The sequence below is a fragment of the Plectropomus leopardus genome, chromosome 24 (assembly GCF_026936395.1).
Source record: "Plectropomus leopardus strain MGB_pleo_1.0 chromosome 24, ASM2693639v1, whole genome shotgun sequence".
Lineage (NCBI taxonomy): Eukaryota > Metazoa > Chordata > Actinopteri > Perciformes > Serranidae > Plectropomus > Plectropomus leopardus.
The window spans coordinates 3,921,954-3,940,244 of record NC_142199.1 but is presented as its reverse complement, the minus strand read 5'-3'; the positions used below and the strand labels follow the sequence as shown (position 1 = coordinate 3,940,244).

The window sequence follows — 18,291 nt, the reverse complement described above, 5'->3', positions numbered from 1 at the left end:
GTAATGTGTCTTCCAGGCGTCCAAAGTCCTGACCAACATGAAAGGTCTGCAGGGAGGAACTCTGTTTCTGGCTCACGGCACTGCTGACGGTACGAACACTTTTTTAAAAAAATTAGCCTCTCTGTTAAGCAGAGCGTTAAAAACGTGACCTTGATGAGCGCCCGAGCTTTTATATCCAGGAGTGTAAATTAACCCTGTTGACTTTTATTTGCATGTGTTGTTTTTCTCCACAGCAAACGTTCACTTCCAGCACTCAGCGGAGCTCATCAAGCACTTAATAAAGATCGGAGCCAACTACACGATGCAGGTAAATACTGCGCTCCTGAAAAGAATAGAAGAACAAACTTAGACAAGGGCTGGAGACAAAATAAAATTATAATGATGTGTGTAGTAGTCTTTAACACTGACAATTATCATATATGTGGAAGTAGTGTATTTCAAAAGAAAATTTACAATTCTGAATCTAAACCAAAATATATGTTCCAAACTACACTGGAAAAACTGTATTTGAAAGACAAAGTGAGAAAATAACCCCATAACATGCACTTTCTGAGTTTTAGATGACCTTCTGTGTGTTTTTTTAAAGTAAAGTAACATTTTCTTTTAGCAGAACCTGCAGCAAGAAGTGACCTTTAAGTAACTTCTTGCTGGTTGCTTTACTTGTTTTTAATGCTCCTTTTTGATGACTTTTAGATATGCTTTTATGCTGAAGTGCATTACAAGTGAAATGTATTATTGTTATTATTATTATTATTATTATTATTATTATTATTATTATTATCATTATTATTATTATTATTAATAATGTTTTCACCTTGTCTGTCCATATGTCTGTTCGTCTCATGAACGAATGTCTCAAGAACGGCCTCAGGGAATTTTTTCAAATTTGGCATAAACATTCACTTAAACTCAAGGATGAACTGATTTGATTTTGATGGTCAAAGGTCAAGGTCGCTGTGATCTTGTGTCTGTCTCATTCTTTTGAACATGATATCTCAAGAACACGTTGAGGGAATTTCTTCAAATTTGGCACAAACGTCCACATGGCTTCAACGATGAACTGATGAATATTTAGCTGTCATAGGTCAAAGTCAAGGTCAACGTGACCTTGCATCCCTCTAATTCTCATGAACACAATACCCAGAAGCTGTAAAAACTCACAAACTCTACCACACACCAAATACTTTCATGGGCATTAATACTTAAATATTTATACTTCTTAATGCATTTGCACTTTGAGTTTGTACTGTTTTTATCCTTGCACTATTATTAATCTTAGACTATTATTTTATTTCAGTGAATGTATTTGTTTCTGCTGGATTTAGATTTAAGTGTCCTGTTTTATTTGTGCTTACCAGGACCTTTTCATGAACCTCATATTTTGGATTTACAATAAACCTTCTTGAATCTGGAAGAAAACTTTAAAGGGAGTTTTCCTCAAATTTGGCACAAACGTTCACTTGGACTCAACAATGAACTGATTCAAAATTGGTGTTCCAAGGTCACTGTGACCTCAAAAACATGTTTTTAGCCACAACTCAAGAATTCAGACGGTAATTATGACAAACTTTGACACAAATGTCTAATCACAGAAAAATCATGAATTCATTTTATGTCCAAAATGTCAAAGATCACTGTGACATCATAATGTTCTGCAAAAACACTCAACATCTCAGGAACAGACGTCAAAAACGAATCCTAAAACTGTGCTTGATTGTATAAATCTGATGTGCTGCCGGGGACAGATGTTCTTATTCATCTCTCTTGTTTTTTTGGGGGACAGATCTACCCGGACGAGGGACACTTCCTGTCACGACGCAGCCGGATTCAGCTGACTCACTCCCTAATTGGTTATTTTCGAGGATGCCTGCTTGACGCATCATCATTACTCGACCAACAACAACAGGACGACGAGTGAGAGGCAGCGTAGTTGTGCTGTGTGTTTATGAGTGTATGTGCCCCTGGTAGACTGAGTGTGTTTGAGTGTGTGTGTGAGCGTGTGTGTGTGTGTGTGTTTTATACCTGTAGCACAACGATTGAAGGACAAAACAAGCTTCTTCTCGACATATCAGACATAGTTTCTATCTCTCATCACCTCGGTAGAATAAGGCTCCTGCAGTCCTCTGTTGTCAGGCATCGTGATGCAAAAAGAGATCTACCAGAGATGTTCAGTACCCGAAGTGTCTCACTGTTTGACGACAAGATTTTAAAATCCTGCAAGATGTGGAGGAAGTTTGGAAGATATGGAACCGTTTCTTATTTCTCAAGACTAAAACGTTTTCTGAAAGTGATCAACCAGCACAGGAAAAACAAGACGTTCTTACTCCCAGCTCGTCAGATAAAAGCAGCTTAGTCGGTGGCCGAAGCGTCAAATTTCGGCACAGTTAGGTAAACGTGTAGCGTCACTTTTGGTAGCGAAGGGACGGCGTGTCATTCTCTAACACGTACACAGTGTCTTTTCAAAATAAACTTCCATGTTCACTGATTTGAGGCCAGAACAGTGATAGTCAACGCTGGCATTGAAAACAAAACCAGAACTGAAAACGGAAACACTGGCGTTGAAAAAATTCTATTTCAAAAATAAAATAGAGATTTGGCTGTAAAAAAAGTTACACAGAAAAATAACATATAGTCATATAAAAAATAAAAAATTCTGAAGTTTTTTTATTTAAGTTTTTTCTCCATGTCCATTTTTTTTTAACGATTTTTGGTTGAAATTTCTGTCGACCTTCAAGCGTTCCAGGTGCAAAACACCAAACGTAAAGAAGAAATAATAATACTCTGACATCAGTTTACATGCAGAACAGGTTTTACTATAGAATAGTAGATTATTTTTAGTATTCATTTAATTATATACACGCAGATAAACTTACGTTTTAGTTGACTGAGAGTCTCCGACTTTGAGTGGCGTTTCACTGTACTTCTTCTAATAGGAGGTCAGAATATCTCGACCCCTGAATTTGAATGAAATGCAGCATCACTGTCACTGTTTTGGCGAGGAGAGGAAGATTTAAGGTGCAGGACAATGTGCACATAATGTGCATATGTGCACACCGAAAGTGCACTGACCAGTGTAAATGAGGTTTCGTTACATTGCTCCCTACAGATTGGGAGAATGTCGGTTAGCCACAAGCAATTAATAAGTAAATGTTGCCTGTTGATAATGTTAAATTAAATTAAATTATGTCAAAATAATTAGAAGCCAATATAGCTCAGTGAACAAGCATACTAATGTTATTGTTACCTATAGCTGGATATTTAGCTTCATGCTAGGAATAGACCCATTCTTCTTTAATTTCTGTGCAGAATTTGTGCTCACTATTGCTTTGCACTTATTTTTTTTTAAATCTTTAATGCTACAGTAGAAAGAGCAGAGAGGAGGTGAATGTGGACCAGCGGGCAACACTGATGGTCATGCAGAGGCTTCACAGGTGACGAGAGATTATATTATTATAGCATAAAAGTGACTTTGAGATTAATTTTCACAACTATTTCACTGCTATTCTTAATTTTTAAAAAAAATCTGTATTATTGCAATAGACAGCAGGGAGGAGGCAGAGAGCAGGCTGCAGCTGACGGTCAGGGAGAGGCTTCACAGGTGAGGACAGATTATAACTCTTGGCTATAGGGAAATATCTTTATAGAAGAAGAATGACTCTCCACAGCAATTTTTTTGCACATATTTTTTTTGTCTGTGTTGTAAAAGACAGAGCAGTGAGAAAGCAGCACACAGCAGTCAGGACAGAGACGAGGCTGCAGCACTGACCTTCAGCCTGAGGCTCCACAGGTGAGGACAGATTATTACTGACTGAGGACATGTTGTCTATAGGATAAGAGTGACTCTGGGATTCATTTCCACAGCTCTTACTGAACTTTTCATGCTCAGGGTTGTCACTTAATTATCTGGCTACTTACCCTGCAGACGCTCAAGGGTCATTTTGTGTCAACTCAACAGCTTTGCAGCTCAAACTTTAGATTTTGATCATTTCAAAGAACATGAGTCGGTCTCCGGGTTATTTGGTTCTTTAGAGACTCAGTTGAATGTGAGACGATGATAAATCACTCAATAAAAGTCGACTGATTCTCGAACAATCTGTCCCCCTCACCTCTGAAATGACGGTTACGCCTCTGGCCACAAGAAACTTGCACAAAGTACAAAGGATCCATACGATTCCTCTGAATGATTTCGCATCACCTCATGTTTGTGCAAAAAGCACAAATGAGGCTTCATGTAGAGCAGGGGTGTCAAACTCAAATACACAGTGGGCCAAAATTAAAAACTGGGACAAAGTTGTGGGCCAGACTTTATTGAAAAATTGACACAAATTGAGCATGTTTTCCCTTTTCTCCAAATATATAATGACAAACTTTTTCATATGGAAACAAATTTAAGTTTTGCTTAAACATTGAATCTGAAATAAGCAAAGCTTATTAACATTATACACATGAGAAATCAAATTTTAAATAAAAGACACATCAGTGGCATTCGTTTCTTATTTTTATTTAAATTAAAAAAACCTTTATACTCGTGAACAGATGCTCTGCCTCCCACCTGTCTAAAAAGCTCCTGTTTCCAAAGTCCACCTTTCGTTTGGCCATTTTTTGGGAGGGATAGTTTTAAATTTGCCCGAGGTGACTGACAGCATGAGGTTGCTAATGAATGTCAACAGAGGCGGAGGGGACGCTTACAGGTCTTTATTGATGCACCAACGCACCTGCAGTGCATTCTGGGATTTGTACTATTGTGTGCACGTGCTATATACCGGCGGGCCAGCTCTAATAGACATTAGATATTGCGGGCCAAATATAATTACACCGGGGGCTGGATTTGGCCCGCAGACCTTGAGTTTGACATCTCTGATGCAGACGATAAAGGGCGCCTCGCGCGTTGGAATCAGACGCCGGTTGCCACTGACCAAGCTGCCGTATTTGACTTCCTGGGAATAAAAACAGGACGACAAAAAATCAGCCACTTAACAAATGAAAACCAGTTTGTGACGTTGAGTCTTGTGTGTTGATGTGGGTCAGCTTAGCTGTTTTACAAATACGGTGACAGATATGTTTTTTTTTTTTAAATATATAGCTCAAAGAGTTAAAAACTGACATTTTTAGTTGTCCCGTTGCACAAAATGGTCATAAATATCTGGTGAAGTAACACTTTACCCGCCACTGATGAGATTTTGGTGTTTTCATGGTTATACTGTAGCGGGTGCTTTTGGGGATGTTTGCACAATAGAATAACATTTATAGTCCAAAAACAAGTATTCATTTTCTACAATTCAAGTAAATAAGAGGGAAAAAAAGACAAAAAATGTAAATATGAAATTGATTTTACTCTTAAAAATGACTTTTTGAAAATAATGTATCTGATTTTTGTCCAAAGTGGGTTTTTTTTGTTTTTGTGGGTTTTTTCAATGAAAATGTTATAAATTCAGGAGTTGATAAAAAAAGAAATGGAAGAAGCTAGACTAAAATGGGTTTTTTTCGTGGGTTTTGGAATGAAAACAGAAGATTTGTTCTTTTTTTCGATGTATTCATCGTTTATATATTCAAAACACACAATATTCTGGGGTTCTTGAAAGATTAATAAATATGACCAAAATTGCTGGCGGTGGCTGTCAATTTAATAATAACACTGGCGGGGAAAGTGTTAACAGATTAGTCGACTGATATGTTTTTTCTCTAACAAATTTGCAGCAGTTTAAACTTTCCACAAGGAGTTCACATCATTTCATGTTTCAGTAGTTGCAGGGTAATATTTAAATTTTCGATGCTTTTATGTTTTGCCCAAAATGTTCCTTTAAGTCCTCGGGTGACAATTATTATTTTGTAGACTTGATTTGGAGCTCACGGCCTAATTTATGAATAAAAAATGAGTCTTTGGTGCAATTGCTCCTCGCTTGTGCTCAAAATGTGGCTTTTTGTTTGGAAATACTGCCAGGTTTTAGTGTTACCCATAAAGCATTGCCATAAAAAGGCCACAACAAGAGAGCCGTTAGTCACAGTGATGAATGTCGATGCTTTCAGAGGAGCCCACTTGCGCTCAACGTCGAGAGTTTAATTTTTTTAACACGTGAAAAGAAAAACAGCTAATCTCAAATTGTGGTAATCTCCAAACGCATGACTTTTGGTTGCCATGCCAACGTGTTTGGTAGCCTCGGATGCGGCTGCTCTCCGGCTGCTGATGCAACATCTTCAAAGTCGTGTGTATCTCGCTGTCTGTGTTCTGTAACGTTCGCCGCCGCCATCGAGGCCGATTATAGAGACAGTGTGTGAAGTCATGGTTATTGTTTCTATCGGGGTTTGTACTGTGAGGTTAACTAGATTTTTTTTTTTTCTGGGGGGAAACATTGTGGGTGAGGGGAAAATTAAAAAAAAGAAAAAGCTTATTGTATTTTTTGGCTGTTTTAATATTAAAGAACAATGAATGAGCCGCAACTGAATCATGTTTGAGTCTTGTTTTGGATGTTTTTAGGAGCAGAATCCTGAATAATCATATATATATATATATATATATATATATATATATATATATATATATATATATATATATAGGGTTAAAACTTTGAACCTTGAGCAGTTAAGTGCTTCTAATAAAGAGGGAAATACTAAAATTCACTCACAACAGTCAGTATGCAAACTTAAAACAACCTTCATTCTTCATTATTTAATGCACAAAAAAACAGTATAAAACGTTGGCTTTGTACGTGTGTTCAAACTATGGATATGTCACATTTGTACATTTCATGCGTATCATAGCAACATTTCTAAAACGATGCAGTGAAATTACATGAATATGAGCTGTTTCTCATCAGGAGGAGGAGATGGTAGACGTTATGAGCCCCACGAGCCCCAAACGAGACGACTGCTGTTGAAGACCTGTGACATTTCCAGGTATGTTTGTGGTTAAATGTCTCACCATCGTCTTCTTTTTACCCAATCTGAGCAATAAAACGTCATGAAGCAGAAGACAAAAAACAGTAATCTTTCTCTCCGTCCTCGGTGACCTTTGTAAATCCCCTGTCCTCGCCGCCTAGACTGTGCTTGAATTGAGCCTTAATTACACCAAAGCAATTACAGAGCCAATATGAAGGCCTCATCCGCTGAGGAAGGGAGGGAAAAAAGTCCAGCAGGAAACTTTAGAAACTATATGAGTTCAGACTGATCCGGGAAATAAGTCTGTCTCTGGTGGTTCTGCACAGAAAATCTTTACAGAAGGACGTTTTTGTACATTTTGTACTGTAGCAAGAGAAATGTGCATGCGTTTTAGACAAGCTTTACCTCCGAGTGCTCACAGTAATTAATCAGCACCACACACATAGATGTTATCTGCATATTTAACTACAAAAACATGCAGAGAAACACCCAAAAGCACACAGATTTCTGCATTTCTTTAGCCAGAGTTGTCCACATACTTTTGGCCACATAGTGTGTGTGTGGGACTGTGTGTGTGTTTGTGAATATTGTACATGTAGTCAACCTCAGTTTTTGGCCGTCACATTTCTTAATTGTTGTCTTTTTTCTTTTTTTTTTTGCTGTTATCTTTCTCACAGTGTTGTTTATAATGAGCCTCCTCTGACAGTAACACCACACCGCCACCTGGTGGTGAAACACCAGCAGTTCACCCAACATATATATATATAAAAAAAAAAAAAACTTAACCCAAAATAATCATTGCACATCAATTACTCACCTGAAACATTAAATTGTAGAAGAAAACCTAATTAATCCATTAATTCTATGCATTTGTAATAAAGGGCAAAAAATCAAATAAGTATAAATAAATAAAAATAGAAAATAGAAAGAAATATGTAGATAAATTCAAATATATAGGAATAAATTCAGGGGTCAGGACCTAGTAAAGAGACACAAAATACTGAGTAAATGTTGTTGAAAAAATATAGAAATACATTTTTGAAAATGTATTTATTTATGCCCCGTTTATCAATTTCTAATTTCTAAATGAATCTGTTATATCCATATTTCTTCCATATTTTCTAATTTTTTTTTATTTTTTGTAATGCTGCATTTCTTCATACATTTAATTATTTATTACTGTACTTATTTATACATTCGAGTTTATGTCAACGCCAACAAAAAAAGATAACAGTAAAAATAATAATAATTTTTAAAAAGAGTCTCCATCAGGGAAACAAAACAATTTTTTTTTTACTTATTCCTGTATTTATACATACATTTATTTGGTATTCCTGTATTTTTTACATATAGTACCTATTCCCTGCATTTACTCGTAGATTATTTGCATTTTTATCACAATATTTGTTTATACATTTCCTACATTTTATTTTATTTAAACATATTTATTTCTTGATTTATTTATTCCCATAATTAATTGATATTTATATATTAATTTATCCATATGTATTTATTCCTGCATTTTTTTGGTATATTTATTTATTTATTTCCATATTTATTTTTGCAATTATTATTATTTCTATTTCAGTTATTTTTATATATTTATTTCTTGATTTTTTTTTTTATTTAATAGTAAGTGACAGGCAACAAAGAAACTGTTGTTCTTGGAAGTCAGAAAGTTGTGTAAACAGTTTTATTTAGAAAAGGAGGTAAAGGCAGATCCTCGTCAACAGAGAGTCATTTTTCAATAAATCGAACACTATGGGATCGAGCGCGGAGAAATCGCTGCTCGGCAGTAATGTCAGTGTCTGTTAGAGGTCATCGCAGCCGCTAAACTGCACGTTAACACTCAGACGGCTTCTGGAAGAGATTTAAACTGTTGAACACTTTACCCTTTCCTTTAAAAAACGGCTCTTTTCGTGACGTGTTAATACTCCTCCCCCTCTTCTTCGTCCTCATACGAGTCGATGCCGACCTCTTCGTAATCCTTCTCCAGCGCCGCCATGTCCTCTCTGGCCTCTGAGAACTCTCCCTCCTCCATGCCCTCTCCGACGTACCAGTGCACGAAGGCCCTCTTGGCGTACATGAGGTCAAACTTGTGGTCGAGTCGGGCCCACGCCTCGGCGATGGCGGTGGTGTTGCTCAGCATGCACACGGCCCTCTGAACCTTGGCGAGGTCACCTCCGGGCACCACGGTGGGCGGCTGGTAGTTGATGCCCACCTTGAAGCCGGTGGGACACCAGTCCACGAACTGGATGGTGCGTTTGGTTTTGATGTTGCTGATGGCGACGTTGACGTCTTTGGGCACCACGTCACCGCGGTACAGCAGGCAGCACGCCATGTATTTACCATGGCGGGGGTCACATTTCACCATCTGATTGGCCGGCTCGAAGCAGGAGTTGGTGATTTCGGCTACGGTGAGCTGCTCGTGGTACGCCTTCTCTGCGGAGATGACCGGTGCGTAGGTGGCGAGGGGGAAGTGGATACGAGGATAAGGCACCAAGTTGGTCTGGAACTCCGTCAAGTCCACGTTTAAGGCGCCGTCGAAGCGCAAAGACGCAGTGATGGAGGAGACGATCTGGCTGATGAGGCGGTTCAGGTTGGTGTAGGAAGGACGCTCGATGTCCAGGTTCCTGCGGCAGATGTCGTAGATGGCCTCGTTGTCCACCATGAAGGCGCAGTCCGAGTGCTCCAGGGTGGTGTGGGTGGTCAGGATGGAGTTGTAGGGCTCCACCACGGCGGTGGACACCTGGGGAGCGGGGTAGATGGCGAACTCCAGCTTGGACTTTTTGCCAAAGTCGACCGAGAGGCGCTCCATCAGGAGGGAGGTGAAGCCGGAGCCGGTTCCTCCGCCGAAAGAGTGGAAGACCAAGAAACCTTGCAGCCCTGTGCACTGGTCCGACTGGACGAGAACAGCAGAATTTACAAATTAATACATTTTTAAATGTTTTGACCAAAAAACATAATTATCATAGGGTTATATTAAAGGTCCAGTGTGTGGGATTTAGGCAGGATTATTGGTGGAAATTGAATTGAATATAATAAATGTGTTTTTGTTAGTGCGTAGTCACCTGAAAATGACGATCTTTACCTTCGAATGAGTCGTTTATACCTACAGAGAGAGCTGATCCTCGTCTACAGACATCGCCATGTTGCATGTTTCTACAGTAGCCCAGAGTGGACAAACCAAACACTGCTCTAGATAGAGACATTTCTAATTTTGCGTCGGTCACCGTAGAAAGCAGCCCCTCCGCAATGACCGTATCGAGAAAACTCTGGTTTTTTTTAATCAAGAAACTGCTTTATTCAGTGTTTTTATCCGTTTAAATCACCTGGTTTGCTTGTTTTGGAGAGGAAGAATACGGCTCCTGGTAAAAACCTCCTTAAAGTCTGAATCTTAATTTATAAGACAGGATTCATAGAAAACCTGGAAAAGTCATGGAATTGGTCAAAACTACTGGACATTTCTGAAAAGTCATGGAATTTTGTTGCGTGATTAAACTATCACAAAAATCTTGCATGGATTTCACATTATATAAAATAACTGCAAATTTATTTCCTGGAGCTGATGGTGTAATTTAGCTTTAATATGCGTTGATGCATGACGATGTTTCGTTTACTAAAATACAAAATAGAGTCCTTACACTAGAAGACGCTCCCGTGGACATTTATCACCTCCACATGAGACATTTAGGTATTAAACTGCTTTTTTTTGTTTACTGTCATGTACTTTCTCTATTTTTTCCCCACATTTTGTCTCACCGTTCATGTTTGCCAGCTTGCGTAACTTCTAAAAAACACAGGGCAAGGAAAAAAATGTGTGGGTCCTTGAAAACTCATGGAAAAGTTTTGAAATGTTATCCATGAAAATGTGTGTGAACCCCGATCAGAGAAATAAAAAGGTGAACACACAGCAATCAGTCTGCTATGATCCAAACAACACAGAAAAAACACTGACTTTTACCTGAAACTGCTTTTTTCAGTGTTTTTACCAAATTAAATCACCTGATCTGTTTATTTTGGAGAAGAAGAGACCTCTGCTAATAATTCGGCTGCTGCTTAAAATCTCCCGAACAATGAACGACAGAGTTTCAGCTGGTTGAAATCTGCAGTCCTCACCACTAGATGGCACTAAATCCACCTCAATCTTACACACTGGACCTTTTAAGAAAAAAAAATGCTCAGATTTTATCAATTTTCTTACCAGTTTGCGGATTCTGTCGAGTACAGAGTCGATGTGCTCCTTTCCGACGGTGTAGTGACCGCGGGCGTAGTTGTTGGCAGCATCCTCCTTCCCCGAGATCAGCTGCTCGGGGTGGAAAAGCTGGCGGTATGTGCCTGTACGAACCTCATCTGAAGGCGAGAAAAGAGACCGTTTAATAACATATCAGCCATCTGTTGCACGGTCGTGTCATATGGTAACAGTTACTATATTTCAATTTTACATATGAAGTTCATGTTTGACTATTTAATTGTGAAAACCCGGGTTTCTCTCTTTGATATGACAAATAATACATCAAAAACATGACACAGAAATACTTTTTCCCCCTTCCTCCATGGACATGTGACAGTGAGAAAGTCAGAAATCCCAAAGTTAAATAATTGTTTAAAAATTATGCAAATTAAGAAAAAAAAACAAATACTGCCTGGGGTTGTTTTTTAAACCCATTAAATATTATTTTTGATTTATTTATTTACTTTAATTTTGGGATAAAGATCAAATTTACTAGACTTTTACATGGATGCAAAACTGAAAACAGAAATTAATGAAAAAAACTTGCAAGTCATTTTTCTGAAGCAATCCAAAACTTTTTAATTTCAAAATAAAGCTGAGGCAACAAATGTGTATAATTTTACATCTACAATTTGTAAGCGTTGAGTCTTCCCAAGATAACTTTGTGAAATCATTTTTTGTTAAAAATAAGAACAAATGCTGAGCAGCTGTTGTAAACTGGCAGTGAAAAGAGAGATTTTAAGATCTTAAAATGGGCGTGACCACTTCTAAAGTACTGGCCTGCAAACTTGAATTGCTTAAAGTGAACTTTGGTCAAAATATAAATTCATATAAATGACAATGTGGACCACTGTCTGTGTCTTATCGCAGCAGTTAATATGAGTAATGATCAGCTAGTTTATCTCTTTATTGTGTCTTTATAGCTTGCTTCTCTGTAACTCGATAATCTGGAGTGACTTTGCCAGAAAAGTTGGTTCTTTGTCTCGTCTTTCTGGAGTTCCACTCAAAATATTTCCATAACTAGAGCAACAGCTTTCGCCACCTCTTAAAAAGCTTTTTGTGTTGTGCGTCTTAAACTCGAGGTCGTAGGTTAAAGAATGTGAAACAGCAGGTTGTTGCTGCGGCTCGGGTAAATTCCTCACCGATGACGGTGGGCTCCAGGTCGACAAAGATGGCCCTGGGGACGTACTTCCCCGTGCCGGTCTCACTGAAGAAGGTGGTGAAGGAGTCGTCGTAGCCGGTGCCGGGCTTGTCGGTGGGCATGTGGCCGTCAGGCTTGATGCCGTGCTCCAGGCAGTACAGCTCCCAGCAGGTGTTGCCCATCTGGACACCAGCCTGGCCGACGTGGACAGAGATACACTCGCGCTGTGGGAGAAAAGGAGATTTGATTTGATTTGATTTGATTTGATTTGATTTGATTTGATTTATTTTATTTTATTTTATTTTATTTTATTTTATTTTATTTTATTTTATTTTATTTTATTTTATTTTATTTTATTTTATTTTATAATAAAAACTTAAAAATATTAAAAACTTTAAAAATATTATTATTTCTAACCAAACCCCATTTAAATTTACACATAGTTCAGGCACATATTCTATACTAAATTTAACATACTGCCTTCCAGCTGCAAAATACCAAAATTATCACAGATTTAGACACATATTTTACGCTGAATTTAATAGGATCTAGGGATATTTAACCCTTTGAAGCCTGGAGCGACATCTCTTTCCTTGTGCTGCTCTCAGACACCTGTCAAAGGTATTAAAAATTTATTTAAAAAATTTTAAAAAAGGGAAAAAAAGTTGTAGATTTATAAAACTGGTTTTAAAGGAAAATGTTTGTAAAGGGAAACACTAATTTCCTGCAATTTGTGTGATATTTCTGGCAAAGTTGGTCATTGCCTTTTTCCCTCCATGTTTCTGAAAGAAATCAAACAAATGTAGTTAAAAAGCTTGCAAAAGATGACTAAACGCAGAAAAAAAGAGAAAAAATGTCAGTCCAGGATCCAAAGTGCTTATCAGACTGAATAGTTGTTTTGGGAAGACGGCGGCACGTTGTTGGAGCTGTTTGTGATGCTGGAAAGACATGACGCTCCGTCCCGTCGTGTCTCACAGACTCCGCAGGAATCTCACAACAACATGAATATTTCACTGGCCCACATGTTCCCTTTAGAAATGAGGTCAGAGGTCAGCTGCAGCCTCTTTGGCCACTTTGCAAACAAGGAATTATTTATTATACATAAATATAGCAGACCTGAAACTATTTCACATGCTGAAGTGGTCACATGCTGAAGAGGTTAAACCTTTAAACCTTGAAAATTGGTTCAATGTCAAAAAGTAAAAATAGAAATTAGTATATTTAGAAAATTACATATATATATGTATAAATAGAAACACTAGGAAAAGAAGTCTGGGGACAAAAGAAAAAAAGCTATAACTGTTACAACAACTACTATAATAAACATAATTAATTAAATGTTTAATTTTCATTTTTAAGCACCCTTTTTAGATAATTTCCTTTTTTTGGCAAATTTTCTGGTAATTTTCTTTTACATTTAAAAAAAATGTTTTTTTAACCAATATCTTGTTAATCTTGGGGTCGTTTCTTTTGTTGTTGCTCTTTGCCTTCTTCCCATGTTTTTCTAGGAAATATAGCGAGTTTGCTCAGGTTTCGAAGGGTTAACACTGACAGCTGGTCTGTTGTTGACAGACTAACTGCTGCATTAGTGCAAACACTCAGAGGGACGGAGCAGCAGAGATGAGTTTGGTGCTCTCACTGCTCCCTGTCATTTGCATTTCTATCACTTTCATCTCATTTTAAACGTCCGGTTAACCGAAACAGGACAGATGACGCTGCATCCTGAACTCCCCTGGGACAAATTCCCCTCCAGCGATAAGACCAAACTTGTTTCAGTCCCCTGCGAGAGTGCACTCATTGCCCCCACATCTTTTACAGGGACCTAGAAATACTTCAGGAGGGTGTGGAAGCACTTTGGCCCCTGCAGACACTCTGACAAGCAGATGTTAATCACCGCTGCTCACTTATTTAGATCAGTGACTCCTCATTCGATGTGTCACATCCCACTAACAAGCATATGTGAAAATTCAAAAGGTTTCTGCAAAGTTTGTAGGTGCAAAATTGGGAAAATGCAAAAAAAAAAAAAGGAGAAAAGATGAAAACGTCATAACTATTCAGCATTTTCAGCAGGTCAAGACAGGTTAAAAAGGTAAATAGTTTATCCTAAATCTGAGTAAATTTAAATGGAGTTTGGTTTAAGTGAAAATACTGCGATTTTGCAGGTAATCAATATCCCGAAATCATACTGAATCCAGTACAGAATATAAACCTTAAATGTGTGTAAATTTAAATGGGGTTTGGTTTGCTTAATGAATTCAGTGATAAATTTGAGATGGGAAGCAGAGAAAGGATTAAATATGCCTTAATCATATTAATTTGAGTATAAAATATGTACCTTAAACATGTTTAAATTTCAGTGAGGTTTGGTTTAGGTGATAATTTGGGGATTTTGCAGCTGGAAGGCAGTGAAAGACAAATTATTGTACGATTAATAATAAAAAAATAATATATTTGAATATTTTAGCGTGATAAACAACATGTTCGGGCAATCAGAAGAAACATGACTACCAGTGTTAGTGGTATAGTAATTTCCATTCGCTTTTTTGGCTCCCTTAAAAGAAAACAGGTGACACAGCCAAAACATTCGATCAGTAATTGCACAAAAGTTCTCTACAAAAGTATATACTATATAAATTCAATACATGTAAACAGCTTAGTAGGAATATTGTGTTTTTCAGAGTATGGGCAAAAATATTTCACAAGGTCCCGAATCAATTCAGTTTTCGATTTATTTGGGGACGTTTTTGTAAGCATACAGCATTTGCTTGAACATGAAAGAGATTCTCAGAGGACTAAAAAGGACTGAATTCAGAGTAGGATTAACATGTGATATTTTAACCCTTTGGAACCTGGATCAGGTTTTCTTGTTCTGGGTTCAGATGGCTTTTGACTCTTTAAAACCTGAGCAAACTGGTTTGATTTTTGTTTTGTTTTTTTCCAAAATATGGGCAAAAAGCAATGACCAACTTGGCAAGAAATGTCCCAAAAATTGCATGAAATTAGTAAAAGTTGACAGGAAAATAACCCTAAAATTAGGTTTGATAGGAGGGGAGGATTACAAGGAAATTATCCCAAAAAAGGGGGAAAGGATTATGAGAAAATTATTCCAAAAATTGGTACAAAAATCCAGAAAACTATATTTATAACTCGAATAATTTTATAATAATAAAATATAATTTTAAATTATGTCACAGAAAAAACAAGTATATACAATAAATAAATAGTATTTTTAAAAACATTTTAGGTAATTTTTTTCTATTTATTGTTTGTTATAGGGCCCCATGTTTTTAAAAGAAAACAAACCAATTAGCTCAAGTTTAAAAGGATTAAATATACCTAAACGTTGTTTTTTTCTAAAGCTGCAACAGCACAGTCGCCGTGTAAAGTCAATAATATCTCACTGGAGGGAAATCCAAAAATACATCCTGAAACAGACTGACAGTGAAGTTGTGTGAATAGATTAGAAACTACACCTTTAAGTCTACTAAGTGGAAAAGCATGATACGAATCATGTTTTCAGTGTGTGCTTTTGTTTTGAGTTTTGATCCCCTGACCTCCCCCTCCCCCCTCCAGCAGCTTGTGATAAGAGCGGAGGACGGGGGTGGGGGGGGCCGTGGCGACAGGGGAGCTGCCAAGTATGGCGATGGCAGCCAGCTCAGCACACGGCTATTTTGAGGGAAGCTTCAGTCAGACAGCTCGCCCACTAACCTATAAAAACTGCAGCTCGTGGCGCTCCTACCTCGACACATTAAAAGCATTTAAATGCAGCAGATGAAGCTGATAATCTACATTTTCGTGCCGTTTGAGAGCCAGAGAGCTCTGACAGGATATGAGAAAAAGTGGGAGTGGTCCTGGTGTTGCAACATGCCACACTGGTTCATGCTTGTGAAAGTTACACTTCCTGGCAACTGGGGGCTTCCTGTATCTTGTCCTAAAACTACGCCATGGCTGACATTAATCCTCTGAAACCTAAGTAAATGGGCTGGATTTTTTCAATAACATGGGAGGAATGTGATAAGGAACTTTACCAGAAATGACCCAAAAATTAGCAAAAATAAACAGTAAAGCTACATGAAATGACCCGAAAATAAGTCAAAAAATAGCAAGACGGTAGTAATATGTTAGAAGTAAATTACCATAAAATATGCACACAAAATAAAATTTTAAAAAAATAGCAAGACAGTGGTATTACAGTGGAGAATTACCTAAAATTGAGTAAAAAAAATAGCAAAAAAATATTAAGAAGTTACAAGAAAATTTTCTGAAAATAAGCAAAAATCATAAGACTTAAATTAGTCAAAGGTTATAAGAAAATTTTCTGAAAATAAGCAAAGATCACTGGACATAAATTAGTCAGATGTTATATGAAGATTGTCTTAAAATAACCAAAACTCATTAGACATTTATTACTCGAAAGTTATCCAAAAATAATCTGAAAATAGGCATTAAAAAAGCAAACAAGAAAATGAGCGAAAGAAAGTGCTATAAAGTGATTACGTAACATAATTTTAAATATAAAATTGGAATTATAAATATAATTTTTGGAACATTTTTCTGGTAATATCTTATATTATTTCGGGGTATTTTTTCTCACATTTTACAGATTTTTGCTCTTGTTGCTCATTATGTTTTTTTATGCTTTGAGGCGAAATAAATCCAGTTTTCTCAGGTGTCAGAGGTTTGAATTCTTAAAGGCGCCAAACACAGCTGATGTCAATCCAGGGGTTGAAGGGTTAAGGCCTCAGGAGAGTAAACACAGCGGAGCATTGTGCTGTAACTCTGATGTGTGATGCAGATTCAGAAGATAAGAAAACATTCATAAATTTATGGTTTCCAGCTGACAATGAGCTGGAGGAAGTGTGACTCTCCACACCTCCTTTTTCTTTGTAACGGCCCAACAGGAAGTGACCAACTGGGGAAACTGACTTTTCTGCAACACATTTACTCCTGACTTTACGCGCGTCCTGTTACGCCACTCTCACTGTTTGCTCTGACGAAAGGGAACAAAAAGGGGAAGGTCAGCGCCCTGAACTGCAGACTTAAGACCCTTTAGCTCTTGTAAAAAATGTTGATTCACTGGAGGGTTTATCGTCATGCGCCTGAGCTCATGTAAAACATCAAAAATAGCCTTCAGGGATAGAAATGTAAAATACACACAAGCGGCCTCTGGGAGCCACATCAGCATTCCCAAAAGCAGCCGGGCGAACCAGCACGCCCCTCCTGACAGGCACACATATGGAAACAGTTAACCTTTACTGGAGCTGCGTGCCTGGCAGCATGTTTCCACTCATTCACAATATGTTCTTCACCATTTATAACAGTTAAATTAGTTTTTAATGCGCCATAAAGTTGAAACAATAGACAAAAGCTTGTGTTTTTAAAGGAAAAGTGTTCATTTCTAACAGGAAAAGTATCATTTTTATAAGATTCACACTCTTAAAACGTTGCAAAATCTTATTTTTTAGATGTCAGCTGTGTAATAATGTCAATAATAACTAATAACTCTTTAATACTCACCATTTTCGCTGCTCTGATTGTCTTTAGAGGAGAAGAAGTAGAAACTTGCGGGCTCTCACAGGGCACCTATAATGAGATCTCTGTGAGTGAAGTCCTCACTGAGGGTGACACACACGCTTTTATAGCTACTACAGGAGGGAGGAGGAGGAAGAGGAGGAGGCAGAGGAGGAGGAGCCCCTAACAGCTGCAGCTTTGTTCTCCTCAAAACTTTTTTTTTTTTTCCAGAGGGGTATTTGGCTTCCTGTTTGACATTTTTCAGAGTAAGAGCAGCACCCGAGGCTCTCACATGATCTCTGTGTGAAGTTTGTTTGCAGTGGTGGGAAAGGAGGACTCTGCTCTTGACTTGAGTATGTTAAAAAAAGGGAAATGAAGTACTTTTACATACTTTATACTAGATTTGTTTGACAGCTGGAGTTCAGACCAAGATTTAAAATATGAACCATATGATCAGATTAAAGTATATGATGTATTATTACAAATATGGAAGAAATATTCACTTAAAGGTAGCATTGGCATTTTCAAC

The 18,291-nt window shown here is 37.7% G+C and overlaps 2 protein-coding genes across 5 annotated transcripts in view; one reads left to right on the top strand and one right to left on the bottom strand.

Moving 5' to 3' along the window:
- LOC121963071 (inactive dipeptidyl peptidase 10-like) overlaps positions 1-6,443 on the top strand; it is a 72,630-nt gene extending 66,187 nt beyond the window's left edge. For all 4 annotated transcript variants that reach the window (XM_088074457.1, XM_088074454.1, XM_088074456.1 and 1 more), the window contains 3 exons: positions 17-89; positions 234-307; positions 1,784-6,443. In XM_088074457.1, the coding sequence (XP_087930583.1) occupies positions 17-89; positions 234-307; positions 1,784-1,918 (282 nt within the window). In that variant the 3' untranslated portion in view covers positions 1,919-6,443. The remainder of the gene's footprint in view (positions 1-16; positions 90-233; positions 308-1,783) is intronic.
- A 2,112-nt stretch (positions 6,444-8,555) lies between these two features.
- On the bottom strand, positions 8,556-17,903 carry LOC121937836 (tubulin alpha chain-like). The gene is made up of 4 exons (XM_088074285.1): positions 17,769-17,903; positions 12,253-12,475; positions 11,081-11,229; positions 8,556-9,778 (listed from the first exon to the last, which is right to left on the bottom strand). The coding sequence occupies exons 1-4, from the start codon at positions 17,769-17,771 to the stop codon at positions 8,804-8,806; spliced, it is 1,350 nt and encodes a 449-aa protein (XP_087930411.1). The 5' UTR covers positions 17,772-17,903; the 3' UTR covers positions 8,556-8,803.
- Positions 17,904-18,291: the final 388 nt, after the last annotated feature.

Bases quoted from the DNA above. Each gene is read 5' to 3' on its own strand.
- LOC121937836 (XM_088074285.1), bottom strand. The intron at 11,230-12,252 runs GTGAGGAATTTA...TCTCGCCTTCAG, and splicing joins CCTGGAGCCCACCGTCATCG to ATGAGGTTCGTACAGGCACA. The intron at 9,779-11,080 runs GTAAGAAAATTG...GTTCTCGTCCAG, and splicing joins TCGACAGAATCCGCAAACTG to TCGGACCAGTGCACAGGGCT.